This window comes from Xyrauchen texanus, chromosome 31 (genome assembly GCF_025860055.1).
Source record: "Xyrauchen texanus isolate HMW12.3.18 chromosome 31, RBS_HiC_50CHRs, whole genome shotgun sequence".
NCBI lineage: Eukaryota > Metazoa > Chordata > Actinopteri > Cypriniformes > Catostomidae > Xyrauchen > Xyrauchen texanus.
The window spans coordinates 11792492-11808418 of NC_068306.1; the positions used below are offsets into that span (position 1 = coordinate 11792492).

At 37.5% G+C, this 15927-nt stretch overlaps 1 protein-coding gene across 5 annotated transcripts; it reads right to left on the minus strand.

Moving 5' to 3' along the window:
* Nucleotides 1-680: 680 nt before the first annotated feature.
* LOC127625290 (ER degradation-enhancing alpha-mannosidase-like protein 3) lies at nt 681-14434 on the minus strand. 5 transcript variants are annotated; one of them, XM_052100491.1, is made up of 20 exons: nt 13808-14434; nt 12778-12823; nt 11233-11333; nt 10910-10949; nt 9927-10039; nt 9500-9653; nt 9155-9289; nt 7924-8029; nt 7537-7634; nt 7291-7416; nt 7089-7172; nt 6891-6974; nt 6673-6797; nt 6006-6171; nt 5657-5811; nt 5322-5442; nt 5022-5198; nt 4722-4887; nt 4248-4439; nt 681-3110 (listed from the first exon to the last, which is right to left on the minus strand). In XM_052100491.1, the coding sequence occupies exons 1-20, from the start codon at nt 13951-13953 to the stop codon at nt 2908-2910; spliced, it is 2538 nt and encodes an 845-aa protein (XP_051956451.1). In that variant the 5' UTR covers nt 13954-14434; the 3' UTR covers nt 681-2907. The 5 variants fall into 5 exon arrangements, with proteins under 5 accessions (XP_051956451.1, XP_051956449.1, XP_051956448.1 ...); XM_052100489.1 differs by having other exon boundaries at nt 7882-8029; XM_052100488.1 differs by having other exon boundaries at nt 5022-5442.
* Nucleotides 14435-15927: the final 1493 nt, after the last annotated feature.

Sequence of the window (15927 nt, forward strand, 5' to 3'; positions counted from 1 at the left end):
GGATATTTTTAAGGACATTTCATATTTTTTGTGATGACATAATATCAAATGGTTAAATTGTTTGATTTATAGGGCTAATAAAATTGATATGAGAAAAATACAACTTTTTTAAAAAAATCAGCTTTGTACTTGGCAAAGAAAACCTTTTCATGCTTGTCCAAGTTGGTTTGGCTTGAAAATGTGATTTAATGGGTATTGTCACAAATGTCAAATATAAAACTAACTTTACCTCACTCCATTTCTGGTGATTCCAGAAGGTGATGACAAATGAGTGTCTTGTGTGAAATGAGTTGTTCCATGCATCAATGATCAAAAGAACATTTTAATCCTTTAAAATGTGTATGTCTACCGACCTACAAAGAGACTTAAGTAGAGGTTTTAAGCATTATAAGAGTAAAGAAAATCTATAATTTAGATCAACATCTAAATGATAAAAAAACATGAATAATCACCTCTTTAAAGAGTACAGCTGCCACGCCCTTGGTAGTGCGAACCATCCAATTTCAAAGACCTCTTCCAGAATTCCATCAAATTCTAGTCACATTTTTTTTTTTGCCAATGCTTTGGTTATTGGTATGTTTTTAAAATCTCCACTCCAGGGATGTGAAAATGTGCATTTTTTTTTTTTCACGAGTGTGAAAAATTCTATCACATCAAAAAGTACACAACAAAGTAGGGTCATAACTTTATTTAATGGCAAGTTCCGATAATTCTTTCATAAATCGTTACAAAAACAGCTCTTAAAAAGACACTCTTAAAATCTAATTTTACAATATACAATATCTCACAACTCTGGTCCTTAATAAATGCTTCAGATAACCTTTATGATACACATTCTATATGGCAAACATCATCTCAAGTAATGTATAGAAAATATCTTAAGAAATAAATTATAATCCCATCTGATCTGTAATATGCCCCCACTTTAAAGTGAATCAGTCATAAGCCCTTGAGATAGTGAGAAAAGAGGTACACAGACTGACATCCTTTTGAGAACAGCCAGAAATAACAGTACAAGATACCAAACCTAAAGACTTGAAATGGAAACATTTGGTAATGATAGAACAGTTATCCACACAATCGTCCAGACTAAAGTGATAGATCATCTGAAATAGTAAGGCAAATCTTATTTGAGAATGCAGGCTGAGCAATATATGGAAATGTGCGAGACAAACTGGCATTGAAAGTAAAGTAACATAACAGCAATATATTTAAAACAATGAATCTAGTGTAAGCAATTGAGTGTTTCTTTACATTGTGGTGGCAAACATAACTGTGGGAAAGTTGGGCTGCACAGAATTAAATAAATTGCCATTTCATGATCAATTTTAACAGACTAACAGTCATTATCACCCTATCATGTGATCCACAAAGACACTGTACACATGAAATGTATTTCTCATTGCACAAGACCAAGTGTAAATATAACTATATGTAACCTTTCTAATGGTTTGGTGTATTGTGCATCCTGTGACCACACGACAGAAGTTGAAATGGTTAAAATATGCTTAAGTAAGAGGTAAATGTCAAATACATAATCTGCCAATATGCACACATGCATACACAAACACACACATTTACTATTGGCACATGATGAAATGTACACATTCCGTGATGAAATGATAAAGGCCACCTCGTCCGGCTTTTACACACACATTCAAATCATTCGTCTATGATTTCCCTGATGTGTCTGTGTAATATACTACATGCATGTATATAATATATATATATATATATATATATATATATATATATATACATATATAATATATATATATATATACACATACACACGCAGTATATATGTATGCACCGATCAGCCACAACTGCCTAATATCGTGTAGGTCCCCCTCGTGCTGTCAAAACAGCGCCAACCCGCATCCCAAAGTAGCATTCTGAGAAGCTATTCTTCTCACTACAATTGTACAGAGTGGTTATCTGAGTTACCATAGACTTTGTCAGTTCAAACCAGTCAGGCCATTCTCTGTTGACCTCTCTCGTCAACGAGGCATTTCTGTCCACAGAACTGCTCGCTTACTGGATGTTTTTTGTATTTGGCACCATTCTGAGTAAATTCTAGAGACTGTTGTGTGTAAAAATCCCAGGAGATCAGCTGTTACAGAAATACTCAAACCAGCCCGTCTTGATGTGGTTGCTGTGAACATTAACTGAAGCTCCTCACCTGTATCTGCATGATTCTATGCACTACTGGCTGATTAGATAATCGCATGGATGACTGTGGGTGCCAGACGGGTTTTAATATTGTGGCTGATCGGCACAAACACACACAGAGCGAGAGAGAGAGAGTTAAACTATGTACAGTAGTTTGGTCCAATATCCCCCATTTAAAATAGTCTGTAATACAATGGCTACAACACTGTTTTTTCGGTTTGGTCATAGGAGCCCTGTGTTAAGGTTGTCCTAAAACTTCAAGCCACTTAGATGTGATAAAGAATAAAAACATTAAAAAAATAAAACGAGCCGATTTGCTAGGAAAGAAAAAGAAAAAGAAAAACATTCAAATAAACTCCGATCCAGATAAATTGGTGTGAGAGAACATCTTGTAAGACTCTATAACACAGAACCAGTTCTTCTTTCTTTACTTTTTCACTGCAGACCATTAAGAAGAATATTTAGCAAATAACTCAATAAAAGAGACAGTTCTTCATGACTTGCCCTCTGACTCTGCAGATCTATACGGTTCCAACTCTGAAACTACGCAAGCGGAGACCATCCTTAAATATTAATAGGGGAAGTGAGAGTTTGACTATCTTGTTAACTCCAACAAGGAGTTCAGATTGTAGAAACAGATTGTCCATCACATACATCGCCTGCGTTGCCTAATCTGAGATCAGTGACAGCCCAGCATTCTGTGAAGGGTAACAGAGACACAATTAGGTCCCACTGTCAGGGGCTGCTCTCTGGGGCTCTCTGTGACGAAGCACAGGTCTCCTGGTTGTTCCGTGTTGAGGATGTGGCTTCTCTCCCATTAATGCCCATCTCAGTGGCTGCCTCGCTTTGCTCAAGCACAAGCTGGATGGTTGTGCTCTCCACCTCCCCCTCGGCAAACTCTCCATCCTTAGCCAGACGGAATTTAATGTTCAATTTCTCTGTTTTTGTACAAGAAAATAATGTACATTATTTTTCTTCTGGAAAAATTTTGCAAAAATAATTGATGACACCATCTCTTGCTGAGGGGTGTACAACCATTTTTGGGGCATTCACTCATACACTGATCTGCAGTGGCAAAATGACCAAAAGTCATTCATTTTCTATTCTTGATTCATTCTCTTATCATTTACTCAGCGTCATGCCATCCCAGATGTTTATGACTTTCTTTCTTCAGCAGAACACCAACAAACATTTTTAGAAGAATATCCCAGCTCTGTAGGTTGATACAATGCAAGTGAATTGAGATCAGAACTTTGTAGTCCCAAAATCACATTGAGTTAACATAAAAGTAATCCATACAACTAAAGTGTTTAAATCCATATCTTCAGAAGAAATATAATAGCTGTAGGTGAGAAACCTTTTTTAATCTATATCTCCACTAACTTTCAGATATGAAAGGGAAATTTAAAGTAAACGAAGGCATTCAATTTTGATCGGTTTCTCACCCATGTCTATTATATCACTTCTGAAGATATGGATTTAAACACTGGAGTAATATGGATTACTTCTACGTTTCCTTTATGTGACTTTTGGAGCTACAAAAGGTCTGATCACCATTCACTTGCATTGTATGGACCTACAGAGTTGAGATATTCTTATAAAAATCTTCATTTGTGTTCTGCTAAAGAAAGAAAGTCATACACATCTGATGGCATGAGGGTGAGTAAATGAGAGAATGTTCATTTTTGGGTGAACTATCCCTTAAAGTTGGTGATTTCTGGCAACATGTTGAGCGATGCAACAAAAATGATTAATGCTTAACTTTATAGGAAGTAGCAAAACATGGTTTGGAGGTGTGCCTTCAACTAAATGTAAATGGTGTTGTTGTATGTTATAAAGTGTGTTTGTCAACCCATTTAATTTGTTATTTATAATTGAATCTAGAAATTTACAAGTTAAACAATTCCGTTATGTACAGTAGGCAAATGGAGTGCGATAAATTACAGGTATTTAAAAATATAACAATAAAAAAATAAATAAATCAGAAACATGAGAATAATAAATCCTGACACAATTGTCATTAACAGACTTAGCTGTGTGGCTACAAATGCAAACCAGATTCAGCAGTGTGGTACCTTTCCCCAGTTGTTTCTCTTTGGGCAGGAGGAGGACGTCCACATTGTGATGTTCCTCTAGAGCAGAAGTGAGTATAGCTCCCTCTTTACTAAAGAGGAACACCAGAGGAATGGTGATGTCATCTGTAGAGTCACCATCTCCAACCATCTGGAACAGTGGAGTCTCGGTACTGCTGCTGCCCTCTCTGTAATCTGTGAGGACATTCAAAAGCAAACGATACAAATTCTTCATTACTATTTATAGTGAATGCATAGAAATGCTCACAGGGTGACAGAGAGATGAACATTAGGTCTAGAAACAGAATTTATTTCAATATATTCATACATAATATCCAAATAATTTCTATATATTTATAAATCTATTAAATAAATCTATTTAATATATTCATATATTACGCAGAATATTCACGCAATTGTAAATTAACGTTTAAAATAAGAAATAGATGATTTAAAGTTTATCATAGTTCAGCTGACCAATGAAGATGACTCCAATGGCTCCTGTTTCCTGCAGGTGGCGAGCTTTAGCAGCAAACATGCAGTCTCCTCTCAATGCCAGCGCTATGTGTCCTTGCAGCTCCACTGCGTTCTCAATGGACCCACATGCTGTGTATGGAACACTTCTCACAATACTGCCCTTCACCTAAAAGAAGGGGAAATAGAGATACGATGAAAAAGAAAACAACCATTTAATTAAAATGTAAATTAATGAACAATGTGCCCTGCAACTACTGTCAACTGCAACTAGACAAAAAAAATTTCTGCATGACTGCTTACCCCGTGCTCTTGTTTGGCAAGGTCCATTCCAAACTTTGCTGGTCCAGCTGTAAGGACCGTTCTTCCCAAAAACGGAGGGGAAATGAGCTGCACAATCATTGGGGCCACTTCCTCATGCTCAGGGGTTTGGCTCACCTCAGCAACCAGCTTCAACTTGTAAACACCTTTCTGAGAGTCCTTTGGAAAGTGAGACATATGACTGAATGGATGTGCAGAGGAAATGACACAGTAAATGACATATATCCAACAGTTGGTCCAATGCAACAAAGTGAGTAAATGTAAATTATATGGCTGTTTCACCAGAGCTGCTGAACCTAAACTGGCAGAGGTTAGCTCAGTAAGGGGTGTTAGAGAGATGCCCATGCTCTTCAGAAACTCCACTGGTTCCAGGCCTGTGTCATGAAGAGGTAGTTCAATCCCCCTGTGTGAAAGAATGGTGTGTTATATAAAATAGTCATTTAGCAAATGCTATTTATCCAAGGGTTAAATCTTACTTCTTCACAATTTTTTTTTTAGAAATGTCAGGGTCATATTCCTTCCCAAAGTCATAAGTGGTTACATCATCTTTAATTAGACTAATGGGTTTGTAGGCAAGTTTTCGGTTGAAGGTAAACCTGTATAACATACAGACCCACCTGACAGGTGAGTTCTGCTGGACTCTGCCCACACCGGTGAGGTATTTGTAGCCATCTCTGATAGTCCTGGCAAAAGTGGGGTTGTTGGGGAACAGGGTCTGAGCACTGGGGCAGCAGTATGAAAACAAATCGTCCACATGAGCCCCTTGAGGTTCCTGAAAGACACAAAAAAAAGCCATTTAGAAATTATCACATTGTGGAAATGTAGGTGAAACCAAAGTCAAATGACTGATGAAAGTCTGCAAAACATCCAGTCATTAGTTATTATGGATCCAAAAGTATTATTTCAAAAGTCCCATTGTAGTTGGCAGGACAAGATCATTTTGGAGTCCTTTGTGAGAATTCTTACCGTGTTGTTGCTATGGCAGTGGGGCTGGGTCGAGGACAGAGATATTGGAAGCAAGTGAGCTTCAGTAGTAAAAATATAGTCATCAATGTCTATAGGCAACTGGCTCTTCTCCGAAAAGAGCAGGTAGAGGTACTTGAACATCTCAGCCAGGAAGAAGGAATCCATCCTTGAAACAAACAAACACAAGAATCCATTTACTTCGAGCTCGAGCAACATTTCAAAATTAATCAGGAAAGAGATCCAATGCTGGGAAAGGCTGGCTTGTGTGTCTCAATAATTCCTAAAGTCATCTCTTCCGAGGCACTTTTCCATCATCAGGCCGAACAGATAACGTTGCTGAATCATGCCGTTCTGTACTGATCCAGGCTTGTTGACCAATTAAAAGTTGTTGTTATTTTCCACAGTGGTGCAGTGAAATCAGAATTAGAATGGATTGACCCGGCAAGTGACCAATCTTGAGTCGCCATGCCACTAAAGCCGTTCCACCAGCACAGTTCTCTGTCCTTAGTATGGTTAGCTAACTGTGCTGAGAAATCCACCCCGAACCGTGTTCAAGTGAAGTGCTTGCACCATCACTGACCGTGCTCAGAACCATTCAGCCCGATGGAGAAAATCGTCTATTGTTGATGTTCATCACCTGATTAATGAGTTTCAGCCTCTCTCTTACCTGTCTTCATGCGTTCCTGTCCTCACATCCTGTACTGCGGCAAAGCCACAGGGGACACGCGCATGAGTGTTCAGCTTCTCCACTATAGACTGGCCCACTTTCAAGTAGTATGGATCACCTGTGGCCTGGAAATGAGGTGGAAAACACTGTCTGAGTACAGACAAAACATGAAGATGGTGGAAGTCAACCTTGACCCTCAGAGGGTCAATTCTACTTACTTTATAAAGGAAATATGTGCTTTCAGCAAACTCCGGTCTTAAAGGGTGCTGCCCCCAGTGGACTCTGAACTCTGAGGTAAACGCCTGTATGACAAAAGATCATTTGAATTAAAGAATTAAGGATTAAGAAATCATTAAATATTGGGCTGCTTATATGATTTAGGTGGTTAGTTTAGATGCAGTCTGTCCATGAATTACCTCAGGGAGGAAATTATGCTGTTTGGTCACTTGGTACAACATCTCATGTGTCTCAATGGCAGGTTTCAAATCTCCCCTTAGAACCTGAATGTGTTTAGACACAAAGTTCAAATTCATCTCTAAACCTTTTCATTTCGAAAGAGCTACTTGTGCTTTTTCTCTTTCTCTTCATTTCTTGATGCAACTTGGTATAATAAGGAACCTGTAGTCCAGGAAAGAAGGCGAGCAAGGAATCCATCCAGCTGCGCACGTTCACAGTGGGGTTGTGCATGTGCACGTTGAGCAACAGAGGCGGCTTGCTGATGTACTTCATAATGGCACTGTAGTGCTGTCACAACAGACAAAGACACAAATCATGTGTACTGGAAATTGATGTAAAAGTAACTTAAGTGACTATTGGCGGTTTCAATTATCAGTAGAGCAGCATTACAGAATAAAGAGCTCTTACGGTGTTGAATCTCTCAAGGTACACCTTGTCCCCAAGAAGAATATATGCCTTCATCAAATATTCATAATACGAGTCTATTCCAGCACCAACACCACTATCTGTAATAAGAAACAGAGAAGACACTGATGTGAAATTATTATCTCTATGAGAATCATAGGTGGCTTGAGATGGTTCCTGTTGCTCAACTGGTGCAGCATGGCACTATCAATATCAAGGTCATGGGTTCAATTCCCAGGGAACACACATACTGATAATATGCACATCTTGAAAACACCAAGTTGCTTTGGATAAAAGCAACTGTCAAATGAATAAATTTATATAAAAGACTGTGAGGGTTATTTTTACTGGCATTAAGTGAATGTTTGTCATTGGTCCTCGAAGTCTCACCCCTACGAACCCAGTCGCCATTGTGGATGTTGATCACGGTGCCGACGAGGTCACTTCCTCTTTGCCTCTTCTCCCAGAGGACATCCAGAGCTTTCCGAGCATGTTCCTGTGACGGAAAAAAAAAATCACTTGGTACAATCTAACTGTTTGGGCTCTATTTTCGTCACCGCGCAATGACCGCGAGCAACATCTTATCTAATTTTCATGAGGGTGCTTATTCTAAGCACAATTTTTATGCCAGAGCAAGAGGCAGTGGTAGGGAGTGTTTGCACTATCTGTGGGTGTATTGTATGTTAACGAAGTGTCGCAAAACGCAACTTGCTAATTTCCTGAGAAATAGGTCATTGCGCTAAGACGTTTCTGATCCATGTTTGTTTTCAAGTCTAAACTCAGTTCCTGCATTTGAAGTTTGGAGATTCCACCAGCAGGTGGTAATAAAGTCCAAACTCAGAAAATATAGTGAAAAATAAAATGATGTCCCTGACAATCACTGTTGTAGCCTTTTTATGAAACAACATTTGAGATTTGTGTAAAACCCTCTAGAGATTATGGTTTATAGTCCAATTATTATTATGTTTATATTTACAATTGTATTTATGATCTAATCTGTATTAATATGGTTTTCACCTGTTGCTGCAGAGTGATTTTTAAGTTACTACAAAAGAGGCTGGTGGAAGAAGTGGTGTTTGGACTTTACAGGAGGTAGTTATATATTACACATATAGGATTTTTATAAATTGAATTTACACTGTAGAAATATTTTGGTAGAAGTGAAATCCACAGCTCAACCTAAAAGGCTGATACGATCACTGTTAATACTAGCCATGATTTGTGTGTCACTTGATCAATATGATTCATAATACTTACATTCTCTTTAATTGAATGAAGCCTACATCCAAATCCTGACGAGAATCACATTTTCAATGTGTACAACAGAAGTGTCACGGTCATAAAAATATGCCTGACATTCAAAAAGCAGTTAATGCACAAAAGAAGTCCAAATTTCTATTCTTCTACTTCATTGCAAAAAGCCCATTTACATAACCAACTTCATATGAATGTCCAGCCTTAGTTTAAATCGGAGAAGAACCTCATAATGAAATAACACTTGACCCTAACCATTAGCGCTTTGAACACAATTTCACCAAACCCACTTGCGCCCACTTAGTGAGAATGACTTATGGCATAGTGCTGTGCTTAGTACTCTTAAAATAGGGCCCTGAATGTTTACCTCAAATATTGTGTTCCCAGAGAGTCGGCTTAGAGCTGCAAATTCTAGGATCATGGTCCCTGCGCATGCAGTGCAGGTGTCCGACTCAGTCCCTGTACGGGAGAGGGGGTTGAGGACGCCGTACCGCAGGTTTACCTAACGAAAAAAATTAAAACACAAACAAAACATTTGAAAAAATCTTCTGCTCAGTTCAGGTTACAAAACAATGTGGAATCATTCTTGTGTAGCCTTTGCTCAAAAGTATCATCAAACTGGTTTTGGAGAAAGTAAAAGATGCAGAGTTCCCATATCTAGAGTTATTAAGTAAAAATAATTCTGTCCAAACATAAAATCTAGTGGAGTTACCCGAGGGTAAGGAAGGCCACTGGTGGTGTTAAAGGCAGGCAGGAGGCGGAAGCCCAATTCTTTGGCCATATGCAGCAGTTCATCTCTGTACCACTGCATCCTCTCTCCACGCTGTTTCAGAACATCTGCCATTACATGTGCACCCAACAAGCCACTGAATGAACAAAAATGCAATGTAAATGGAGTCAAATTAATACATTTTAATAATTCCATTTCTAGATGCATAGAATCACTTATTCTCTAGGTAAATTTAGCGACCATTGCTTTTCACTATTAAAACTTAAACAAGCAACATGGGCTACAAAAGTCTTTAAACGTGTGGCTTTAAAAGCTACTGTATTAACCTATCAATATCTTTAAAATATTGAAAAGTTTATTTAAAAAGATATGAACATCCCAAAAGGAAGAGAAACTTCATAATCCATACCCTAGCACACGGATATTGGTCTCAAAAACAGAGACAACGATGTCATTGTCCAGCCTGACGTCGCTAACCGTCTTTTTGACTGCCTCCTCAAACTCATCCAGTTTATTTAACAACTGCTCAGAAAAAAACAGGAAACAGTTCATAAGCATCACCACAGATATCAGGGATAGTCAAATATGGCCAAGAATGCCTTATATAAAAAAAAAAAAAAAAAGTGTGTGTGTTGAGTATTTGCTTTGTAAATGCTTTGTCACTTAAAGGAATAGTTCACATCATCATTTACTCACCCTTATGCCATCCCAGATGTATATACGACTTTCCTTAATCTGCTGAACTAAAATGAAGATTTTTTGAAGAATTTCTCAGCTCTTTAGTCCATCCAATGCAAAGTGAATGGGCAAAAAAAATTCAGCATAAAAGTAATCCATAATACTTCAGTGGTTTAATCGATGTCTTCAGAAGTGATATGAAACAGATCAATATTTAAGTCCTTTTTTACTATAAATTCACCGCCCTGTTCAGTCACTCTCCACTTTAACTTTCACATTCTTCTTGTGTTTTTGGTGATTCACTTTCTTCATACATATCACCCCCTACTAGGCAGAGAGAAGAATTTCTAGCAAAAACGGACTTAAATATTTATCTGTTTCTCACCCACACCTATAATATCCCTTCTGAAGGTATGGATACTGGAGTTGTGTGGATTATATTTATGATACCTTTATGTGCATCAATTTTGGCACCCATTCACTTGCATTGAATGTACCTACATTGCAGAGATATTCCTCTAAAAATCATAATTTGTGTTCTGCAGAAGACGTACACATCTGGGATGGCATGAGGGTGAGTAAACAATGAGAGAATTTTAACTTTTGGGTGACCTATCCCTTTAACATGTCTGGCTGACATAAGATAGGGTATTAGCTTTTTTCCACAAACTTTTACATACTGTAAAAATAATAAACAGAAGAGTTTTAACTCACCACAAGGGTATCTAAAGTGTCTATTAATGTTAAAGAGAACCTTTAAAAGAGAGACAGAGAGGTTGACATTAGTAACCCAAGGAATCAACACAGAAAACAGTTACAAGATAACCCAAACTCTTTTCAAAAGTCATATCAAAGTCAAAGTTTTATTTATCAAGTACAAAATAAATAATATCCGTCTCGACAACTAAATATAGCAAACAGACTAAATTTCAAAGTCTAATTATGTAATATGACATAAATCTCTATCACACAGGATTTGTGAGCAAACAAAGAAGTAAGAAGAGGGCAGAAAGAAAGCGAGATAAAGCTAGACTCACTTTCCCAGAGAGTCATCAATGTCCCCTCGATTTGGTTCCAGCCCTCTCACCCTCCCCCTACAGCTGAGAGGCATCAACTCATCAGCTGGGTATGCATATTTCTGATGTAGAGGGACAAAAAAACACATCTTAATTAATCTTTTAACTAGTGATGTCAGTGTTAAAGCATGCAATTAATTTTAAACGTTTAACGCGTACATTTTTTTTAATCGTGATTAAGGCATGTACTGATTTGACATTAGATTCTGACATTTTATTCAGCTCCATGTGAGCTGTAAACACTGTAAGATGGTTAATACCACAATTTGGAATGCCCAATTCCCAATGCGCTCCAAGTTCTCGTAGTGACGAATCTCAGTTGCATCTGAGACTGTCAATCCATGCATCTTATCACATGACTTGTTGAGGACGTTACCGCGGAGCAATGGCGAATATGGAGGCTTCAGGCTATTCTCCACAGCATCCAAACACAACTCACCATGCGCTCCACTGAGAGCAAGAACCACACATTATAGCGACCAAGATGAGGTTACCCAATGTGACTATACCCTCCCTAGCAACGGGCCAATTTGGTTGCTTAGGAGACCAGGCTGGAATCACTTGGCACACTCTGGATTCGAACTATTGACTCCTGGGGTGGTAGCCAGTATCTATAAAGGGACTTTTCCACTGCACGTTATGGTTTGACTCACCGCAACTCTATTCGCTTTACTTTTCTGAGCTTGCATTTCCACTGCAATTTAGTGCCTCTTCAGCGTGGGTGGGATTATAGGCTGATCGTCATAGTTGCGCCGCATCTACTGCCGTGACATCATCTTAAGCACGACATAAATTGACCAAACAATAACATGACTGGTAGCTGTTAGCTACTTGCTCATTGTGCTGTATAAAGCAGATGCTGCGTGGTGATTTTACACAAGTGTAACAGTTAAATTGGCCTGGTTGTTTTAGAAGCAAGCTTCCAGTAGCTGGTCATCTAAATAAATTAAGCTTTTAAGCAGAGTATAGAGTTAACATAACAATATTCGTTGAGCAAACACAGGCCCCCCTTAAATGAGGATTTAATGCACATTTCAATGAATACAAGTTCTTTCAATCAGTCAACATCCCACTTAGACTTTGGGAAGACTTTAATGTTCATTGAGTTGGAGCCATTTAAGTGAATTTTTATCTTTATATTGTGGCGTTTGGAAAATGTTAATAAAGCACGAATAAATGCATTACAACAGGAAATAAGTACATATAGTTTCAAATTTAACTACTTTTAAAATGTGAGATTAATCGTGATTAAAAAACATTACCTACTGACAGCCCTACTTTTAACCAATCACAGATACATACATTTCCAAGGTAAAGTAACAGAACAAAGGTACAATTACTTTTGAAAAACAGTGTGATTTGATGCAAATAAATACAAAGGATTCCAAAAAACAAAACCAATAATGTAAAAAAAAAAATTACAATTCAATAATGTTCAGGAGGATGCTATTTTACAATTAGATGAAGAGCTGATAGCTGTGATGTGGGTATCTATTTGCTGCTTACCATGTAACTGTTATAAGCATGATCGAACATCTCCAGAATCTGGTCCCTAAAACATAAAATGTACATTTACTTTTATGCATTTGGCAGATGCGTTTTTCCAAAGTGACTTACAGTGCACTTATTACAGGGACCTTCCCCCCAGAGCAACCAGGAGTTAGACACAATGGTGGTGGGAATCGAACCAGTAACCTTCTGCTTACATGTTCTATGCTTTAGCCCACTATGCCACCACCACTCCGGAATAAAACATTGAGTGAGCAGCTACTACTTTAAGAGAAAAAGCAATGCAGGTGAACACATAAATAAATTTGACTTAACATCCACATCGGAAAAAATCATCCCATTGTCTTATTTTCTGTTATAAATATGTGCAATGTGCTTACATTCAGCATTCTAGGGGAAATCAAAGACTGTTAAAAATTCCTCAAAGAATATGATTACAGATATCAAAACCCTGATAAATAGCAAAGATACGAGGTAAATCTTGGTTACAGATAAACAACATCTCAGTTGCTTAAACGGGGATTAGATTAGAATGACAACCAACCAAATCATTGGGCTGATAGAGAAAGGATGTCCAACCCTTAAGAATCAGTTAAATTGAGCAATTGTGTTCATGTGCTTTTACCCTCTTTATGCAATCCTCTCCCAATTCAAACAAACATGACACAACTAATGAAACTATAGTGTCACCTATGAATTGAATATCCAAGAAGAAAGCAACATAATACGCATGAGACAAAATCAAAATGACATTGAATTAAGAGTTTATGGGTGGTAATGCCCACCATTACGTAAGGCTCTTTAAATATCTCCGACAGGGTGTCAAAGCACCACACCATTGGTTGTTGTATCTCTTAGTTTGATTTTAAAGGTATTGGAAAAAGCTTGCTAAATGGACTGAAATCAAAGTCATCAAATCCCAACATCGTAGTATACACATCACATGCAAGCGTACAATCAATAATTCAATAATCATGTAACATTACACATTAGTCAACCATGTCTATTTCAGTTTAACTGAACAAACCTGATTTTGGACTTCTCCTCTGCAGTAATGGTCTGCCCATCTTGACCAGTACCTCCATTTAAAAGGCAGAAGAAAAACACAACAGCCAGCAGCATAACCAAGACTCCACAACCATGTGCTTCTCTTCTGATCCAGTCTCCCCACATTTAAACAGATATTTTCTCGACGACCTGCTCTTTTCGTCCCCTTAAATCAACCTCTTATGTAACTTTTAAATGGTCTGATGCTAAGAGACCCGTCACCGTTTATCCCTTTGACTCTGGTCCTATGCAGTTAATTAGCATTAGTTGATTAAACATCCCCGCCACTAATGATAGTGCATAATGCTCTCTAAATAAATTATGATTAGATTTAATCTGTACTCTAATTAAAGAGTCAGACAATTTCTTTATTTACAAGTCAGACTTAATGAAGTTTGTCCCTCTGTCGAGTTGTGTAGCCAACCAACTAACTAACTAGTAAACAACCCAACAAATGTAGTTCTCAGCACTACTTTTTAACTTTTTGTTCCCTTTTGAAATGTTTAGACATATATCCGGGTAAATCGATGGAATCCAGCTCCGTATAATCCCCATCTCATCTAAATTTGACCCCTCATTCCGCTGAGTTTAGCGACTGATCAGCGCTCGTCCGGGCACGGCTTGATGATGTCACCATTAAACTTCTTCTTCTTTGGATTTTATTGGCGGTTGGCAAATCACCTTAGGCGTATTTTCGCCACCTACTGGGAGGAAGAGTGAGGCATTGATGAAGAAAGAAAGAAAAAGATGTAAAAGAGGGGTAAAAAAGAAAAAAGAAGAAAAAAATCGATCTGAAATCGAATTATTTAATCTGAATATCATATTATTTCCCATGGACTTCTTGGCGGCTTTATAGCCAAGTATGCTTACACATACAAGGAATATGTCTTGAAGCCAGGAGCTTCCAGTGCACAAACAATACAGCAACAAGACAGAAATAATAATAATAATAGAATAAAACTAAAAAGTGAATAGAAAATAAAGTATATATAGAAATACACAATAGGACAATACAATACAATACAGCCTCTTCTAATAAGACATGTTGTATTAGTCACTTTTGAAGTTCTGTAATGTTAAACAATTTATCCCTTTGGTTATGGCTTTAACATCTTCTCTGAGCTGAGATTGTTCTTTGTAATAACTTGTGCATTCTAATTGAACATGTTCAACAGTTTCCGTAAATCCACATTTATTGCATAGTCAATTGTTATGCTTTCCTATCTTAAATAGTGACGGACAATGAAGTGTGTCTGATACAGAGTTGTGAATTACTATGTCATCCCTTCTTTTGCCACAAACTACTCTCTCGTTTCCTTCCTCTTATTTCATTCCATATAGTTGTCTTCTCTTTCTCTCCTGGGTCCACATTTCTTGCCACCTCCTTTTAACTGTCTTTTTAATTAATCCTTTCATTTCAGCTTTACTCAGTGGTGCATTCATGTCTATTCTTGGATATTCTAATGCCTGTTTAGCCATTTCATCTGCTAGTTTATTACCTTTTACACTCACGTGTGCCGGCACCCACAGAAAGAATGTTTTTATCCCTTGTTGTTTTATTCTAAACAGTGTCTGAAGGTTTTCAAATAGAATATCCTGTCTAGAATTAGATTTCCCATTCATTAATCTGGCCAGAAAGAGAGTTAGAACAGACCACCACATTTAGTGGCTGAACCTCTTCCACCCACTGAAGAGCCAACTGTATTGCTATCATTTCTGATGAGCTATATATATATATATATATATATATATATATATATATATATATATATATATATATATATATATATATTTTTTTTTTAATTATTATTTATTTATTTATTTTTTTTGTCTTATTGTGTATTTCTATACTTTATTTTCTATCCAATTTTGATTCTATTTCTATTTATTTTATTTATATTATTTATTATTATTGTTGCTGTTTTGCATTGTTGTGCACTGGAAGCTTCTGTCACCAAGACAAATTCCTTGTATGTGTACGCATACCTGGCAATAAAGCTGATTCTGATTCTAATTCTGATGTAGAGTGGCAGCCGTAGGACTTCAACTCCCAGAATCCTCCGCGGTACATATAAATATAAACCCTCGTGATACGGCACA